We start from the raw sequence: 15263 nt of genomic DNA on the forward strand, positions 1-15263 counted from the left end.
TTAGCGGCGCACTTCACGGACCCACGCGCCCGAACGCGGTTGGGAAATTACGAGATTCTCTCACTCTCGCTTTCTGTCGTCGTCGTCGTACCACACTGCTTCTGATGTGCCCTGGCGGAACTTTGGCCGGCGGCTCTGCCGTACGGTCTGACTGTCCCACGTTTTTTTTGTTTCGGCACAATGTGTAACGGGTGCTGTGAGTTTAAAATTTTCCTCCTTTCCCAAATTTATTTTCCCTAAGCTAACCGAACTATTAGTCTTGTATTATAAGCCATTCGATCCCACTGTTCACCGCTCCGAACTGTCGGTTGGCCGCAGTTTGAGGCAGTTGTTGGATCGGTCGCTCGCGCCAGGGTTCGTCGCCACCGGCTCCGTTGTAAATCTCTCGCGGCTTCTCAGGTCGATCGGGCCGGCCAGCGACGACGCCACCGAGGGCGGCGTGCAAGAGAGCGCGCGCGAGTGCTTGTTTTCGGGGCTACCTACGAAATGAATGAAATTGTAGGCTTGCTGGCTGTGTGTTGTTTTACTGCACTGCCTCAGCGACCGTATCGATTTTGTGTGTGGCTGCACTTCGCGCGTTCTTTATGTCTGCAGCAGCAGCAGCAGCAGCTAGGGGTAGCTCTCAGCATCCCCCTCCCCTGATTGGTGGCCGATTGGAGCTTTAGAAAAAAAGGCACAGAGTTGGTCCTTCGCGGCTTCCACCTCGTCGTCGTCGTCGTCGCCGCCACCGCCGCCGCCACCACACCGTGATTCTAGACATACGGACAGCAGCAGCTGCTGCATAGCACGAGACACAAAAATTTTCAGAGTTTCCAATCGGTATAAAAGACGTTATGGCCATTCCAATAGGCATCAGTTCAGTTTGGTTCTTTGCAAAATAGTGTCTCAGTTTACTGACAGAGCACGGCACAAGTAGAAACATTATTTCATTCTAGAAACGTGTTTAAGTTATTTTAGTTACCATTATCGCCATGAAGGTATGATTTTTATGCAACCAAATGTTGTGAGGAATTTATGTGGTTGAGTGTCCTGAATGAAACTAAGTGAATTAAGCTAGTTTGAAAATGGACTTTTAGTTTCGAAGTGTAGCCGAAGTGAGTGACCGGTGAAAATGCTGAAAATGCTAATGGATTCTATCCCTCTTCCAGTGCTTCGTTGCCATTGCCCTGCTTGCGGTAGCCGTTAGTGCATCGCCCATCGATTATGGACACTACGGTGGTCCAGCTCTGCTGCATGCCGCTCCAGTGCTGCACGCTGCTCCTGTTGTGAAACACGTCGTTGCCGAACCAGTTGTAAGTATCTATCCCTAGCGAGAGGCTCGCTCCACCTGGAAGCTTTCGACTAATGTGTCCGTTCGTTCGTTCGTTCGTTCGTCCGAACCTTCATGTAGGCCTACCCGAAATACTCGTTCAACTATGGCATCAAGGACCCGCACACCGGTGACATCAAGTCCCAGGCCGAGGAACGTGACGGCGATGTTGTCAAGGGACAATACTCGCTGGTCGAACCCGACGGTTCCGTGCGCACCGTCGACTACACTGCCGATGACCACAACGGATTCAATGCCGTCGTGCACAAGTCCGGTAAGTGGTTGTTTCGGTTGTTTCGAGTGTGAATATTTGCAAGTCTTCTTTTGGGGATATGAAAGCTGAGTGCTTGCGAGTTGGAAATATTCTTGCAAATTTTAGTTGGATTTTTTTTGGTAGGGCATACGGTATGAAAAATTTCTATCAAATTGTCAAAGGGATATAGTATGATTTTGGTCTCAAAACATAGAAATAGTGAGACTTTTTAGTGAAAATTATGAGTTTAGATGAGTGTAGATGTAGAAAGTGGTTGGTTAAAATTGTTTTTCGATTACACAACCCGAACAAAAATTTACATTGAATTTTGTGGTAGAAACTTTGTGTCAACAGTTTTTATTGTGGACATTTAAATTTATGGTAAATTTATTGTAAAAGTGTCACAAATTCAAATTTGATACATGTTTTTGTTTATTATTTGATGGAATGAAATTAAATTATTACTAAAATATTATTAGAAAGTTTTTTAGATACTCGTGAAAGTTTTTGTTAGGCGGAAATTATAAGTACCTATTTCAACAAGCAGTCAAGAGTAACATGATAAGCCACCGTTAGGTTCTATTCCAAGTAACAGTATAGGTTTTATTCCACACTTATAACGGTTTTAGTGTCCAAGTCGAAAAGTTGCTTGAGACAAAATTAAATTTCTTGGTACAGTTTCAATAAATAGCATTTATGATGATCTCGACTAATATATCGAATTCTTACAATCATTAAAATATCAAAGCAGTTTGATGCCGCATTTGATTGAATACTCAAAGTTAATTTTCCGGTTAATCCTATTTTCTTTGAGATCTTACTTAGATTCTAAGTAAGGATTTAAATTCTCTTTGAAAACCTGAAATTACAAAGTATAAAATTCGTTGTCAAACCGTAAAACCACAACGTAATCAATACTATTGATGTTTTTTAAACGTTGTAAAAATGACGTGCAGGGGTTTTGTCTAGAGTCAAGTGATTAGATTATTCCCAACTACAAGTGGGATGGAAAATAAAATAGAATCCAAAATTAGTTCTGTAGTGCATAATAAATCAATTTAACTGTAACTTAATAGAAAATTACATGTGTTTTTCTAGTGAATGTACTTCTTCTAACGGTTCTTAATGGGCAGAGATCTTCCCGAAATATTCTTCGCTACTTTCAGACAAAAATCTGTCTCACCTGTAGCATTGCTCTGAGCGTTTTAAGATTTAACTGGGATTTTTCAGTAATTCAAAAATCTGCCAAGTCCCCCGTAGGTATAACGCAATAAACAACAACGTTAACGATTCTAGCGGCAACAAGTGTGGAATAAAAAAGCAATAGATGGGCGATAAAAAAACACCCAAAAATCCATAAAATCCGGGACACTTGTCTATGATAAGTGAGCAAAGCGATCCGGGCCTGTCTCGTATAATTCGGGACGTCACGTCAGTTGGGTATAGAGTAAAGTGATCTGATTACTTCTAGACGCGTTCCGACATTTTAGATGGCAAATAAATACCATAGGAAATTACCCGTAAAAAATTTACATTAAATTTTGCTGTAGAAACAATGCATCTTCAGCAGTTTTTATTGTGAACATTGAAACTTATGGTAAATTTATTGTAAAAGTGTCTCAAATTCAAATTTTATTCATATTTTTGTTTCTTCTTTTATAGAATTGGCCATATTTCATCATAAATTTGCTGCCGTTTTTAATTATATTTTGTTTTTTCGCCTAAAAAAATTACCCTAAAAGGACGATAACTTTTACTGTAAATGAAAATTTTTGTTCGCGAAAAACTAAATTTTTTTATTGTTAAGATACTTAACAACCCGTCATTTTTATGGTAGAATCTCTGAAAACCATGGAAGTTATGGCGAACAACAATAAGTTGGATGGTTTGGTTATCTTTTTTGATGATAAATTTTATTGTTTTTACTGTATTTTGTATCCTATCGTTACAATAATTTTTATCTTCGTTTTATGGTTATTTTTTCCCGAGTAGTTCTGTGTTGCATAATCCAGTAAACAATTTGGTTTGTATATCTCGATTGCAACTGAGATATACGAAATCATATCTGAACGAAAAAGTTATATTTCATACCACCTAGGAACATAAAAGTACCAAAGTGGAGGCAATATACGTGCGAAAATTTTGACAACCATTTGTAATTCTATCTTGCGTGGTTTATAGAACACGCAACATAATACTCCTGGATATATGATTAAGACATAACTTAATATTGAAATAATCTACACTGCTTTATGACTCACAGTCATGAGTTGTATATGAGGACACGCACGACTGTAAAACAACTTTTTGTTCACTTTGTTTTAATATACTCTAATCGTTATACAATTCCAATGTAAAATTGACATGCATACAATTTAATGTGAACTTTCTATTACGATGTTGTGTTATCTGGGAACAAAAAATATAAAAGCAACTTCCCAGCAAACATTTTCGTACGTATATCAAAGTAACAAATGTGATATATGTACCGATATATATTTTGAAAAATCGCATTCGATGCACGAAAACAGCATATGCGTGCTGTTTTGGAGGCAATATACATACTGCAAATTATATGAAAACAATTCACATTCATAAGTATTTGTATACGATGAAATCCGACTCAACATGATTAGTTCTATAATGCTATATAATTCTGTGACGAAAATCGTATGTGAATCAGTTACTATGATTTTGTACGAATAAATGTAAACTAGGGCGCGCTTTATTAAGCTTTATGTACGATTTCGAGCTTGTTCAGCGATATTTAAGATGATTTTCACACATTATTATACGATTTGTGGTTTGCTGGGTTGATACATAAATATATGTATTTTGCAGCTGAATGTACAACGCAGGGATGGATCGATTACTTTGACGTAATTTTGATTCATTTGACAGTACCATCTCAGTCGAGCAAAATTTTACAAAATAATACATGGAACATTTGAAGAACTAGTTATTATCTACAATTTTGCAGAATAAAGTTTTGCTGTATCTTTAGTATTTACGGTACTACAATGCTACTACAGATGAACGTTCATTTAGTCACTAAAGAATTACTAGCATTGTAGCGACACTACAAAAGATGCAGCAAAACTTTGTTTTGCAAAATTGTAGATAATAACTAGTTTTACAAATGTCCCATATATCATTTTATCAAATTTTGCTCGGTTGAGACGGTACTGTCAAATGAATCAAAACTGAATCAAAGTGATCGAACCATTCCTGTAGTACAAGTTTTCAGAATTCTTCGTACGCAGGGATTTTCTAGGAAAACTTTCTTCAATTTATCATTATTCTGAGCGATGTAACTGGTTTTTTTCACTAGTCTAGACTTTGTTTACAATAAAAAACAGCCGCTCGTTTCCTAGGTTGTATTGGTTTGCAGCTGTGTGCGTAAAATAAATTCAACGTTTGATTTTATTTCACCAGAATTTTGAGGGATAGAAAAACAATAATCAATGTGGGATACAATCTGGGACACTTGGTCAACCGGGACAAGTCACCGAAGTAATATTTTGGTTATGTAATAGCTTATAAAGCGCTTGTTCCACGGGTAATAGCTTAATATGCTACACTTAAACAGAAATGTTGGTTGGAACTGTCCCGCAAAATCTGGGACACTTGGTCACCCCCAATCTAGAGTCAGAGTTTATTGATCTGCCTCCTTACGACAATTACAAAAAGCCAAAAAATGTCTGGATAGATTTAAACTTATTTATACATTTATTTAGGGTTTATTTCTAATTCCCGTCGTAGTAAGGAAACCACTCTAATTTTCAACATTTTTTAGGTGGATTTAAAGAATACTCCAAAAGTTCTGCAGCTGATTTAACTCAAACACACTTACCTTCCGATCTGTGCCCTTTGAATTCACTAAAAAGCGATTATCAAAGCATTTGATTGAAATTACGCAACTGACTTTATATCTTAAATTCGTCGTACCGTTTTGAAATCCGTCTATCAAAATTTTTCATCGTCTGAACTAAAAATCACAATAATGTTTACCAAGCTAGCGCGCATGTATTTGTGTAGGACGGCATGACAAATGTTATTCTGCAAAATTTCTGCAGGTCATGCAAGTTTTCCCGGCTGCAAAATAACAACAATGCATTGCGTGGGTTATTTACATTTTAGGAATGACGGAAATTGAAACGATTAGTCGACATTTTCTTCTTCGTCGCACGAAAAAACGTAGGAAATTTGGCTGCTAGGAATTCTTTAAGAAAAAAAAAGCATTCAAATAGATCTCAGCGTACTTTGATTAATCACGTATGATAGTCAACAAACTAAAATATTAGGGAATAACTAATTTTGCATTATGTGTCATAAAAATCGCTGTTATTTTTAATAATTTGTATTGGATAGGACGCGAATTGGCAATTCCGACGAAGCAGCAACATACCCTATTATAGTTTATATCCATCCGACTTGATTAGTCTCCTAATGGATGACCCAGTTAAGGCCTTTCTCATGTGGGCATAAGAATCCCATCATCTTTTACATGCTTTTACACGCATGCTGGTTAAAAGCTGATATTTGGCCTAGTTTCAGAATAAAACTGAACTAAGATTGGACTAGGATTCGAAGAATTTAGTTTAAAATAATTTTTTCAAAAGACTATTTTCTATAGCCGCACACACATTTCATACCTAAATCGTAAATTAGTTACAAGATTTTGGCAATTGCAGTCATACAATTTATTCCTGATATATTTGAAATAAAAAATTATGAAGCATTGGGAGAATAAAAGTATTCGGTTCGTTTTCAAGGTCAAACCCGTCTAGAACAAAAATGTTTTGTCTTTTGAAGTGAGCCAATTTCCGATCTCTTCGAGAGAAGTGAACGGTGAAGACTTGTTAATTCATGCTGTATTTGTCGAAACAACCAGTAATTATAAGGAGCAGTATCCGGTGAATACGGCTGGCGTAAAGAAATGTCCCATTTGTGGGTTTCCAAATACTTTTTGAGCACTTTTGCAACATGAGGCCGAGCATTGTCACGCAGAAGAATAATTTTAAAATGTCTTTTTGCACCATTTGGTCGTTTTTCTCCAAATGATTCAAGTTTCATGCCAATTTTCAATCTCTGCAAGAGAAGTGAACCGATGACCTAGCATCGTGTTGTATTTGTTGAAACAATAAGATAGAGCAATATCCGGTGAATACGGCGGGTGTGATGAAATATTCCAATATCCCAAATATCCCCAAACTTTTTGACTACTGAGTGCAGAAGAATAATTTTATAATATCTTTTTGCGCATTCTGGCGGTTTTTCTGCCTAAAATGCCTAAAACTGCATTTGTAAGGTTAGGAACTGAAAACCGCACGACCCCGCATCATTATAGTGGATGTAAATCGCATAAAAACTGCGCATTTGGCCACTTACAATGATTCAGCAAACTTCTTTCGCGTTTGACTTAAATCTTCATCGAGTAATGTCGTCGTGAATTTTACAATTGAGCATGTGGCTGCTGCAGCTATCCAATGGAGCATTTGAATTGCTGAGTTCAAATAGTTCACTCCCTAGCAGCACACTTTTATCACCTTCAGTTATAGGGTTACGGACCCTCTTCGTCATACGTAAACATGATTCATATTTTATTGCGAATTAATCCGCAAGTACTCAAGTTTTTTACACCAGGTAAATCTGACACATCTTGCCTGTACATGTAAACCCATTTAGCCCGAAAAAATATTTCAGAACTTACATATCTCAGTTGAACAATTTTTCATGCTCCAGCGGGAGTTCGTCATACGAAAATTCACTTCGTCATAAGCAAGATTTCTTTCGTTTTTTCTGGACAGACAGCAATTATTTACAAAAATCTATGTACGTATTCTTTGAGCCGTGTGCAAGAACTACCCAATTACTACAAAAAAAGTGTAAATAGTTTGCATCACAGCTCAAAGTTTCAATTAGTTACTCTTCGTCAAACTCAAACTTCTCTTCGTAATACTCAAAACTGGTAGAAAAACCAAGATGACTTCTATTTTTTGAACAAATAGTGAGAAATAGTAATTTTCTAACATAATCTTTTCCTCGTTACCGAAGAGACAATCTATAAATATCAATATCAGGTTAGTTTGACTGTAATTCGCGCCAGTGTGTTTGAAAAGTAGACGAAGACCCGCCATAGACGAATTCATCCAGCACCCTAGTAAGTTATTTATGTCTATTTCTGGTCATTAATAAGTTGCAGTAGTAAAAAGTGATGAAAGGGTCAGCTTCCTCCAGTTTACTCCGATCTACGGCCGATTTCTGGATTCAATACGCCTTTCTTTATTGGTTGTTCAGAATTAGGCTTGCCTTCAACGGTTTTATCTCTGGAACGTTGAAACCATTCTTTACACGAATTTTCAGTCGAAACATTATCGCCATAAGCTTTAATAACTTCCACGAGCGTTCTATGTGCTAGCAAGCTGCACTTTTCGTTCAATTATAACTTGCTGTTATAATTGCTGCTTAGTCACCAACAAATTTGAAATTTTCACCTTGGTAAGCGTCATCAAGTTTTAGTTTTATATTTGATATTATACTTAGTTTTTTGAATTAAAAAGTGCAATCAATTGTTCGATTCTACCTCATACCTACTATAAAGCATTCTCGATAAGCTAGAAAATCCCTTTAGGCATACCTTCAAACAAGTTCTTTAAAATTTCCATTTCCAAATTTTCCCACGCTTCCAAAACTGCTGTTTGTTACTCATCAATGCTGTGTTGTATTGCTCTTACAATGTATTGCTGTTGGCATAGGATTTATTTCTAATTTCCGTCGTAGTAAGTATTGTAGTAAGTACCAATTTTCATCATTTGTTGGATGGATTTAATGCACTTTCCAAAAGTTCTTGAGCTGATTTGCCTAAAACACACTTACCTTGCGATCCGTGAACTTTGAAATCACTGAAAAGCGATTATTAAAGAATATTATTGAAATTACGCAATTGACTTTATTTCTTAAATTCGTCGTACCGCTTTGAAATCCGTCCATCAAAATTTTTCATCGTCCGAACTAAGAATCACAACAATGTTTACGGCATGACAAATGTTATTCTGAAAAATTTCTACAGGTAAGGCAAGTTTTCCTGGCTGTAGAATAACGACAATGCCTGCGTGAGTTATTTTCATTTATGAATGACGGAAATTAAAACGATTAGTCGACTTTTTCTTCGTCGTCGCACGAAAAAACGTAGGAAATCTGGCTGGTATGACTTCTTTAATGATGAAAAGCATTTAACTAGATCTCAGCTCACTTTGATTAATCGCGTATGATAGACAACAAACTATACTATTAGGGAATAACTAGTTTTGCATTCTGTGTCATAAAAATGCTGATATTTTTAATAATTTGTGTTGGATAGGACGTGAATAGGCAATTACGATGAAGCAGCTACATTCTCTATATCCGTAGCACAATGATTTCCCAGATATTATCAACTAGATTTAGATCCGGATTGTGGGTTGGCCACGATAAAAGTTAAATTTTTGGAATATCCAAGATTCCGTAGTAAAACTGGTGTCAATTCACAAAGGAACACTTAACCCTCGATGCTATCTTCGATTATTTCGACCTTTGTTGTATCGTACCATAAGTTTCTGGGTTCTTCAAATAGTTTCTTACCAGTTTCTCTGCAGCCTACGGCCGATTATTCGCGTTGCTCGCGGCCGATTACGCCTTCCTTCTTGTGAGATTCAATCATTCCCTGTTCTATCTCATTAAAATCACTTTCTTTTGGAATTTTAAAGCTCTTTAACTGAGTAATTGTTCAAAAACCTACATAATCGAAGGAAATCGTGGCAAAATACTCTAGCTGTACCAAATAAATAGCTGATTTATTGAAAACACGTGTTTTTGACAGTTGCCATGAATACACCGCCACAGTAACCCATGGAAAACGTATCTTGCACTAATACCAACAGAGGCACATTTGTGATGTACACTCGAAAAAATCGGTACGCCAAATCTACGTGAAAACAGAGGTAATTCTCATCCACGGTACTCTTCATGCAATGATTATGTGAATTCTTAGTAATCTACACTCACACGAACCAATTTACCTGGGATGCTAAGTAAATTTCATCAACTTTATCATTAACCAGAAACTGAAGTTCATGGGAATTGCTGTACGGAAGTTTACAAAATTTTCCCGAAGAAAAGACGTGTCGATTTTTAGTGGTACTCAAAATGGCGCACTTGTAGTTTGAAACAACATATTTAATCATAGAGAACAGTCGTCAATTTGCGTGGAATTCCTCAGCGAAGAATGTCTATCCGAACGGCTATTTTTCAGTGGTCAATTTTAAGGGGAATAAATTATTTTGCAATAATCTCCGTAGTTAGACGGTTCAATTGGTGTTACATGGCATCAATTGGTGCCGTATTCATCATATTTTTTCTCGGAATCGAGCGATCATCACTTATTATTACATCGCTTACTTTTATGTGGAGTTAATTTTATGAACCATCATAAGAGCACAAAGCTCAAATGCAATTTGTAGTTTGATTGAGTATATTTATGTCGGTAGCTAATTTAAAATAAGCCTTTTAAATTAACCTAATGGATCGAATAACCGGGTTTTCTATTTTTTATACATAAATTCAACGAGTCTAACCTAGCAATAGGGTGGGAATCTCGTGGCATTTGCTGTAATGCTCTAACTAGGTCTCGTGTTGCTCCACTATGCTGCAGTGCAACATAGCACATCACGAAAACAAAAACAAAAAACAAAATCGAACACAAATTTCCCACGCTCTTGGGCTACCACAAACATAGTGCTAACAGCTCACACTAATTTTGCATTTTATTTTTTTCTTTTCATTTTTCTTCCACAGCTCCAGCTGTCCACAAGGTTGTAGCCCCGGTTGCCTACCACGCTCCGGCTCCACTTCTCAGCCACTACGTTCACTAAGTTCAGCAAAGCCAGCACTACCAGAGGGCAATGCGCCGAGTTGGACCCCCAATAGTTTTCGGAGTCCTACGAATCGCTTCGCCGCTTAGTCACTCTCTCTCATACAAACACACTCTCTCTCATAGAAAAAAAATAAAGCTTCAGAAAGCCAACTGTCTCCGCTACGAAGCCTCTGACCTTCAGCCGCGAGCCTGCAAGCCTCGAAAAACAATGCGAGCCGCCACTACACAAGTAACTACTCACTCGTAATTCGTTAAGCCATAACGGAACATACGCGCACACCAGCACAAAGCCCGCTATCATCGAATGTAATCGTTTATGTGTAATTATTAAGTTATCATCACACTATTCGCGTCTCAAACTGAGCATGCTATCTCTCTCACACAAAACACACCTGCAAACGCGTTTCACGCTAATCTGCTGGTAAGCGAAATCACATCTTTTCAACTTCCTCTTCCTTTTCACCTACTTTTATTTCGCGCGACCTTCACCTTTTGCTGCTGTACGGCAACGCGAAACGCGAATACGCACACTACTTTCACTATCTCTCTCTGTCTGTCTCCCGGCTAAACGTAATTTGCCAAACGAACGGAAACGAATGTATCAAAACATCAGCTGGTGCCCGGCGCCCTCAGCTGCTCTGTTCAGTTCAACGGCCAGCAGCGTGCTGCTCTCTTACTCAAGCAACATTCTCTTGAGTTACGCGACATCTACCAGCCACCAGCCGCATAGAAAACGCGTCTTGAGTGTTCAGCGCTACATTCTCCCGCGACACTAGCGCGAGAAATGTCACGTCACCGCACGCTGCTGCTGCCATCGTCCGGAATGGGATCGAAACAGCCGAAGTTGAAATTGTGCCAAATAGCCAAACCATGACGAAACCCGAAACGCGAGAGCAAGTCAAACATTCATCGGAATCCGCGTGGATTACACCGTCTCTCCTGCGGTGAGGACTTATTTTCAAGTCCTGCTTCCAAGAACACCACTGCGTCCCCCCATTCAAGTTGAGAGATTAACGAGCATTGATGTTTGAGTGCTAGCAAATGACCCCTCGAATGTGATAATTGTTACCTTTTATTACCTCTTTATTACTACACTTACTTTCACACTGATCTGCTATCGTTACTATCTGAACTGAGCTGTTACTTCCTTCTACTGTTACCTCTATATATTTTACTTTCCTCTGTTTCGAATGTGTATAAACTCCAAAAAATAAAACGAAAGAAAGACCTAACTAAAGAAGCTAGGAATCTATCTCCCTCTTAGTCATCTGCTTTATACAAACTACAAAAACAAACATCGAAACGAGAATTGTTTTATATATAAAAAATATGTATTTTTATAAATATTCTAAAATTGTTTCCACCGGCTCGCCAAGCCAAAACGAGCCGGAGAAGCAAAAGCAAAAAAAGGTATCAAACTGTAAATACAGAAATACAAAACATTAGAAAAAAATAAACTTCAGCTGTTTTATTACTTCAACTTATCGAGTATCACACACATCATAACCCCGCCAAGTCTATCATCACCAAGTGTTGCTTATTGCCCAAGGTCGGTCCGTTTTGGCACGACGAGGGCCCCAGCATAAAAGGGTCGATAGCTCTCCGGTCCGGTACGCCGATTGCACGCACTACTTTAAATGGGCTCTCGAGAATCGACTCATGGTCGAAACGCTGTGGCGCTGGCGCTGTTGTAGGGTTGAGCAAGTGGTTGAGCCATCACGTCGTCGGCCGACCGCCAGCCAGGTGTTGCTGGTTTAGCTCAATTGATGCATGCGGACCCACTACCCACCATGCTGTATGATGACAATGAAATTTTGATAAAAAAGTGATGTTAGTAGAGTGTTTCGTCATGTTCTGTCGAAAGTGAAGTGTTTAAGATATTTAAGGTCGATAGACCCGTGGAAAGGCACTGACATTAATGTTTAGTTGCTGTTACATGATATCTAGACATACATACATACTTAATTTTCTAATTCTATCTACTATTTTTTGCGTGAAACTTATTTTTTGGGAAACACGCGCAGTTAGATTACTGTTTGAAATGTTTTTTTTATTGGATGGAATTTCCATTTCACAGTTCCAAAGTCAAAATTTTTCATTTATTCAAATAAACACCAATGTGTAAGGTAAAGTGCTAATGGGGTCTGACTCCATGCCTTCCGTTCGAAAATTGACACTGATGAAGGCTGCAAGTCGTAGGGAGCAATCTTTATATGGTTCAACTTTTGTACTCCAGTCGTTATTTCCCAGATTTTGGAGAAGGAAAAGAGACAACATGCTCACGCATCACCTCTTTATTGACTTTAAAGTAGCATACGATATAGTCGATCGAGACCACCTATTGCAGATAATACTAGAGCACGATTTTGCGGGCAAACTGACGCGACTGATCAGAGCTACATTGGATCGAGTGATGTGTTTCGTGCGCATCTCTGGAACATTCTCGTGTTCCTTAGAGACGCGGCGAGGGTTGAAATAAGGCGACGGCTCTCCTGCATACTATTCAACATCGCTCTTGAGGGGTGATCCGACGAGTGGGTATCGAAACGAGTGGTACGATTTTTGCTAAAAGTAGTCAACTTCTAAGCTTCGAAGATTCGACGTTGATATCATAGCCAGGAATTTTGTGACGGCAGAGGCAATCTACGCCAGACGGAAAGTGGAGTCTAACTCGTTACTATACCTCACAATCTGATTCTTGTTAAATTGAAGCACATGCACATTCCAAAATGGTTTGCCGGATACCTTGTAGTCAATTCCACTCACTATCGAACTTTTCTTATTCCGTACGGCGTTCCCCAAGGCAGCGTACTCGGTTCACTGCTGTTTAACATTTTCGTAAGCGTTAGTCGTTTTCCGTTATTTTTAACATCTGACTTTCTAGCATCTTTACATAATCTTTTTTCATTATTTTTTTTATTCAATGATTGTCTTTTGAGACATTTTTGATTTGAAGGCGTCATCATTTGTAGTTGTTTTTGGCATTCCTTGTCGGTATTTTGCTATCATTTTGTTGTCTCCTCGTTACCTTTTCTATATCTATTTATAGTCTTTTCGTCGTTTCGTACCTTTTGTCGGTTTTTTGGCGTCTTTTCGCCGTACGTTCGTCTTTTCTTCATCGCCTTTTTGCCTACTGGTATTCACTTCTTCGTCATATTTCCGTCTTTTTGTTGTCTTTTCATTCCCTGTTTGTCATCTTTTAGTGGTTTATGTGCTGTCTTTTCGTCGTTCTTTCGTTGTCTTATCGTTGTTTATTCGTGATATGATCATTGCCTTTTAGCCGCGTTGTTCGTTGTCTCTTTGTCACCCCTCGGCCATATTTTTGTTGTCTTTTTGTGATCTTTTTGCCACCTTTCTATCACGCTTTAATCGTTTTTGAACGTGTTTTTGGCATTTTTGACGCTTGTTTTGCGGCTTCTTATCGTGTTTTGATGCTGTTTTGGTGTCTTTTCGTCATCATTTTGCCACCTTTTATATGATTTTTTGCCATCTTTTCATCATTTTTGTCCTATTTGTTGTCAAGTAGTAGTAGTAGTAGTAGTAGTAGTAGTAGTAGTAGTAGTAGTAGTAGTAGTAGTAGTAGTAGTAGTAGTAGTAGTAGTAGTAGTAGTAGTAGTAGTAGTAGTAGTAGTAGTAGTAGTAGTAGTAGTAGTAGTAGTAGTAGTAGTAGTAGTAGTAGTAGTAGTAGTAGTAGTAGTAGTAGTAGTAGTAGTAGTAGTAGTAGTAGTAGTAGTAGTAGTAGTAGTAGTAGTAGTAGTAGTAGTAGTAGTAGTAGTAGTAGTAGTAGTAGTAGTAGTAGTAGTAGTAGTAGTAGTAGTAGTAGTAGTAGTAGTCGGGGAAAGCCGCCATCATTTCAAGGACTTGCCAATGTATGTGGGTAGAATTACAGTAGATCCAAATTTGATTATCAAATGAGTTTCACACTAATGCTGTTACAGAAGGGCCAAAAGGGATTGGGCGGACCCACAAGCAGAGGCACTTGTGCGCATTCCGGGGTTATAAGAGTCGCCTTCCAGCATTAGGATTCTTCCATGTAATAATCAATTTCGCTGTACCAACTTTAACCCACGTGATGATTTGTTTGTTTTGAATTGAGAAGTGCCATATTTGCTTCAGACCTTAAGGATTCAGGTTGGCAATCCACTCCATCATCCAGCCTTCCACATTTATGATTTCAATAATAATACTGTTAATAATATGATATTAAGATGAAATGTGGTATATATATAGGTAAAAATAGAACAATCTCACCAGCAGTCCTTCGTATGAAATAAAGTAGCGTCCTTTGAGGTTCCATAAGTGCTTCTAATAGTTAATTTAATTTTTCATTCTGGTATCCATGTGCAGTATTAAAACTCGTTTTGGCCAAAGTTTTTACTATATAGCAGTAGATGCTTCATAAACTAAAACGAAAAAAATAATTAAAATAACTCATTAGGCTTACCAATCAGCTAGGCTTACCAATTAGCTTCAAAACCTCGGTTTTGCCCATTTCATACCCATTTTTGTCCTATTTGTTGTCAAGTCAACAAAAACATTTTCTTTTTCTTGTCTTTTCGTCGTTCTTTCGTCGTCATTCTGATGTATATTCGGAATCTTTTCGTCGCAAGTCGACCGCTTTCTTTGAATGTTTTCTTGTCTGTTTGACGTTTATTAAACGCTTCTTCGCCATTTTTTGTCGTACTTGTTGTCGCTATTTTGAAGTCTTTTCGTCATATTTTCGCATTATTTCTATCGTATTTTTGACGTCTTTTCGCTAACTTTTCATTGTATTTTCGCCATCTTAT

General features: G+C 38.1%; 1 protein-coding gene across 1 annotated transcript; it reads left to right on the forward strand.

The window, feature by feature from the left end:
* Positions 1-881: 881 nt before the first annotated feature.
* On the forward strand, positions 882-10500 carry LOC128737351 (cuticle protein 8-like). Its single transcript, XM_053831974.1, has 4 exons — positions 882-977; positions 1149-1292; positions 1391-1583; positions 10398-10500. The coding sequence occupies exons 1-4, from the start codon at positions 972-974 to the stop codon at positions 10472-10474; spliced, it is 420 nt and encodes a 139-aa protein (XP_053687949.1). The 5' UTR covers positions 882-971; the 3' UTR covers positions 10475-10500.
* The last annotated feature ends 4763 nt before the right edge of the window (positions 10501-15263 follow it).

This window comes from Sabethes cyaneus, chromosome 2 (genome assembly GCF_943734655.1).
Source record: "Sabethes cyaneus chromosome 2, idSabCyanKW18_F2, whole genome shotgun sequence".
Classification (NCBI taxonomy): domain Eukaryota; kingdom Metazoa; phylum Arthropoda; class Insecta; order Diptera; family Culicidae; genus Sabethes; species Sabethes cyaneus.

Bases quoted from the DNA above. Each gene is read 5' to 3' on its own strand.
- LOC128737351 (XM_053831974.1), top strand. The intron at 1,293-1,390 runs GTAAGTATCTAT...ACCTTCATGTAG, and splicing joins ACGTCGTTGCCGAACCAGTT to GCCTACCCGAAATACTCGTT. The intron at 1,584-10,397 runs GTAAGTGGTTGT...TTTCTTCCACAG, and splicing joins TGCCGTCGTGCACAAGTCCG to CTCCAGCTGTCCACAAGGTT.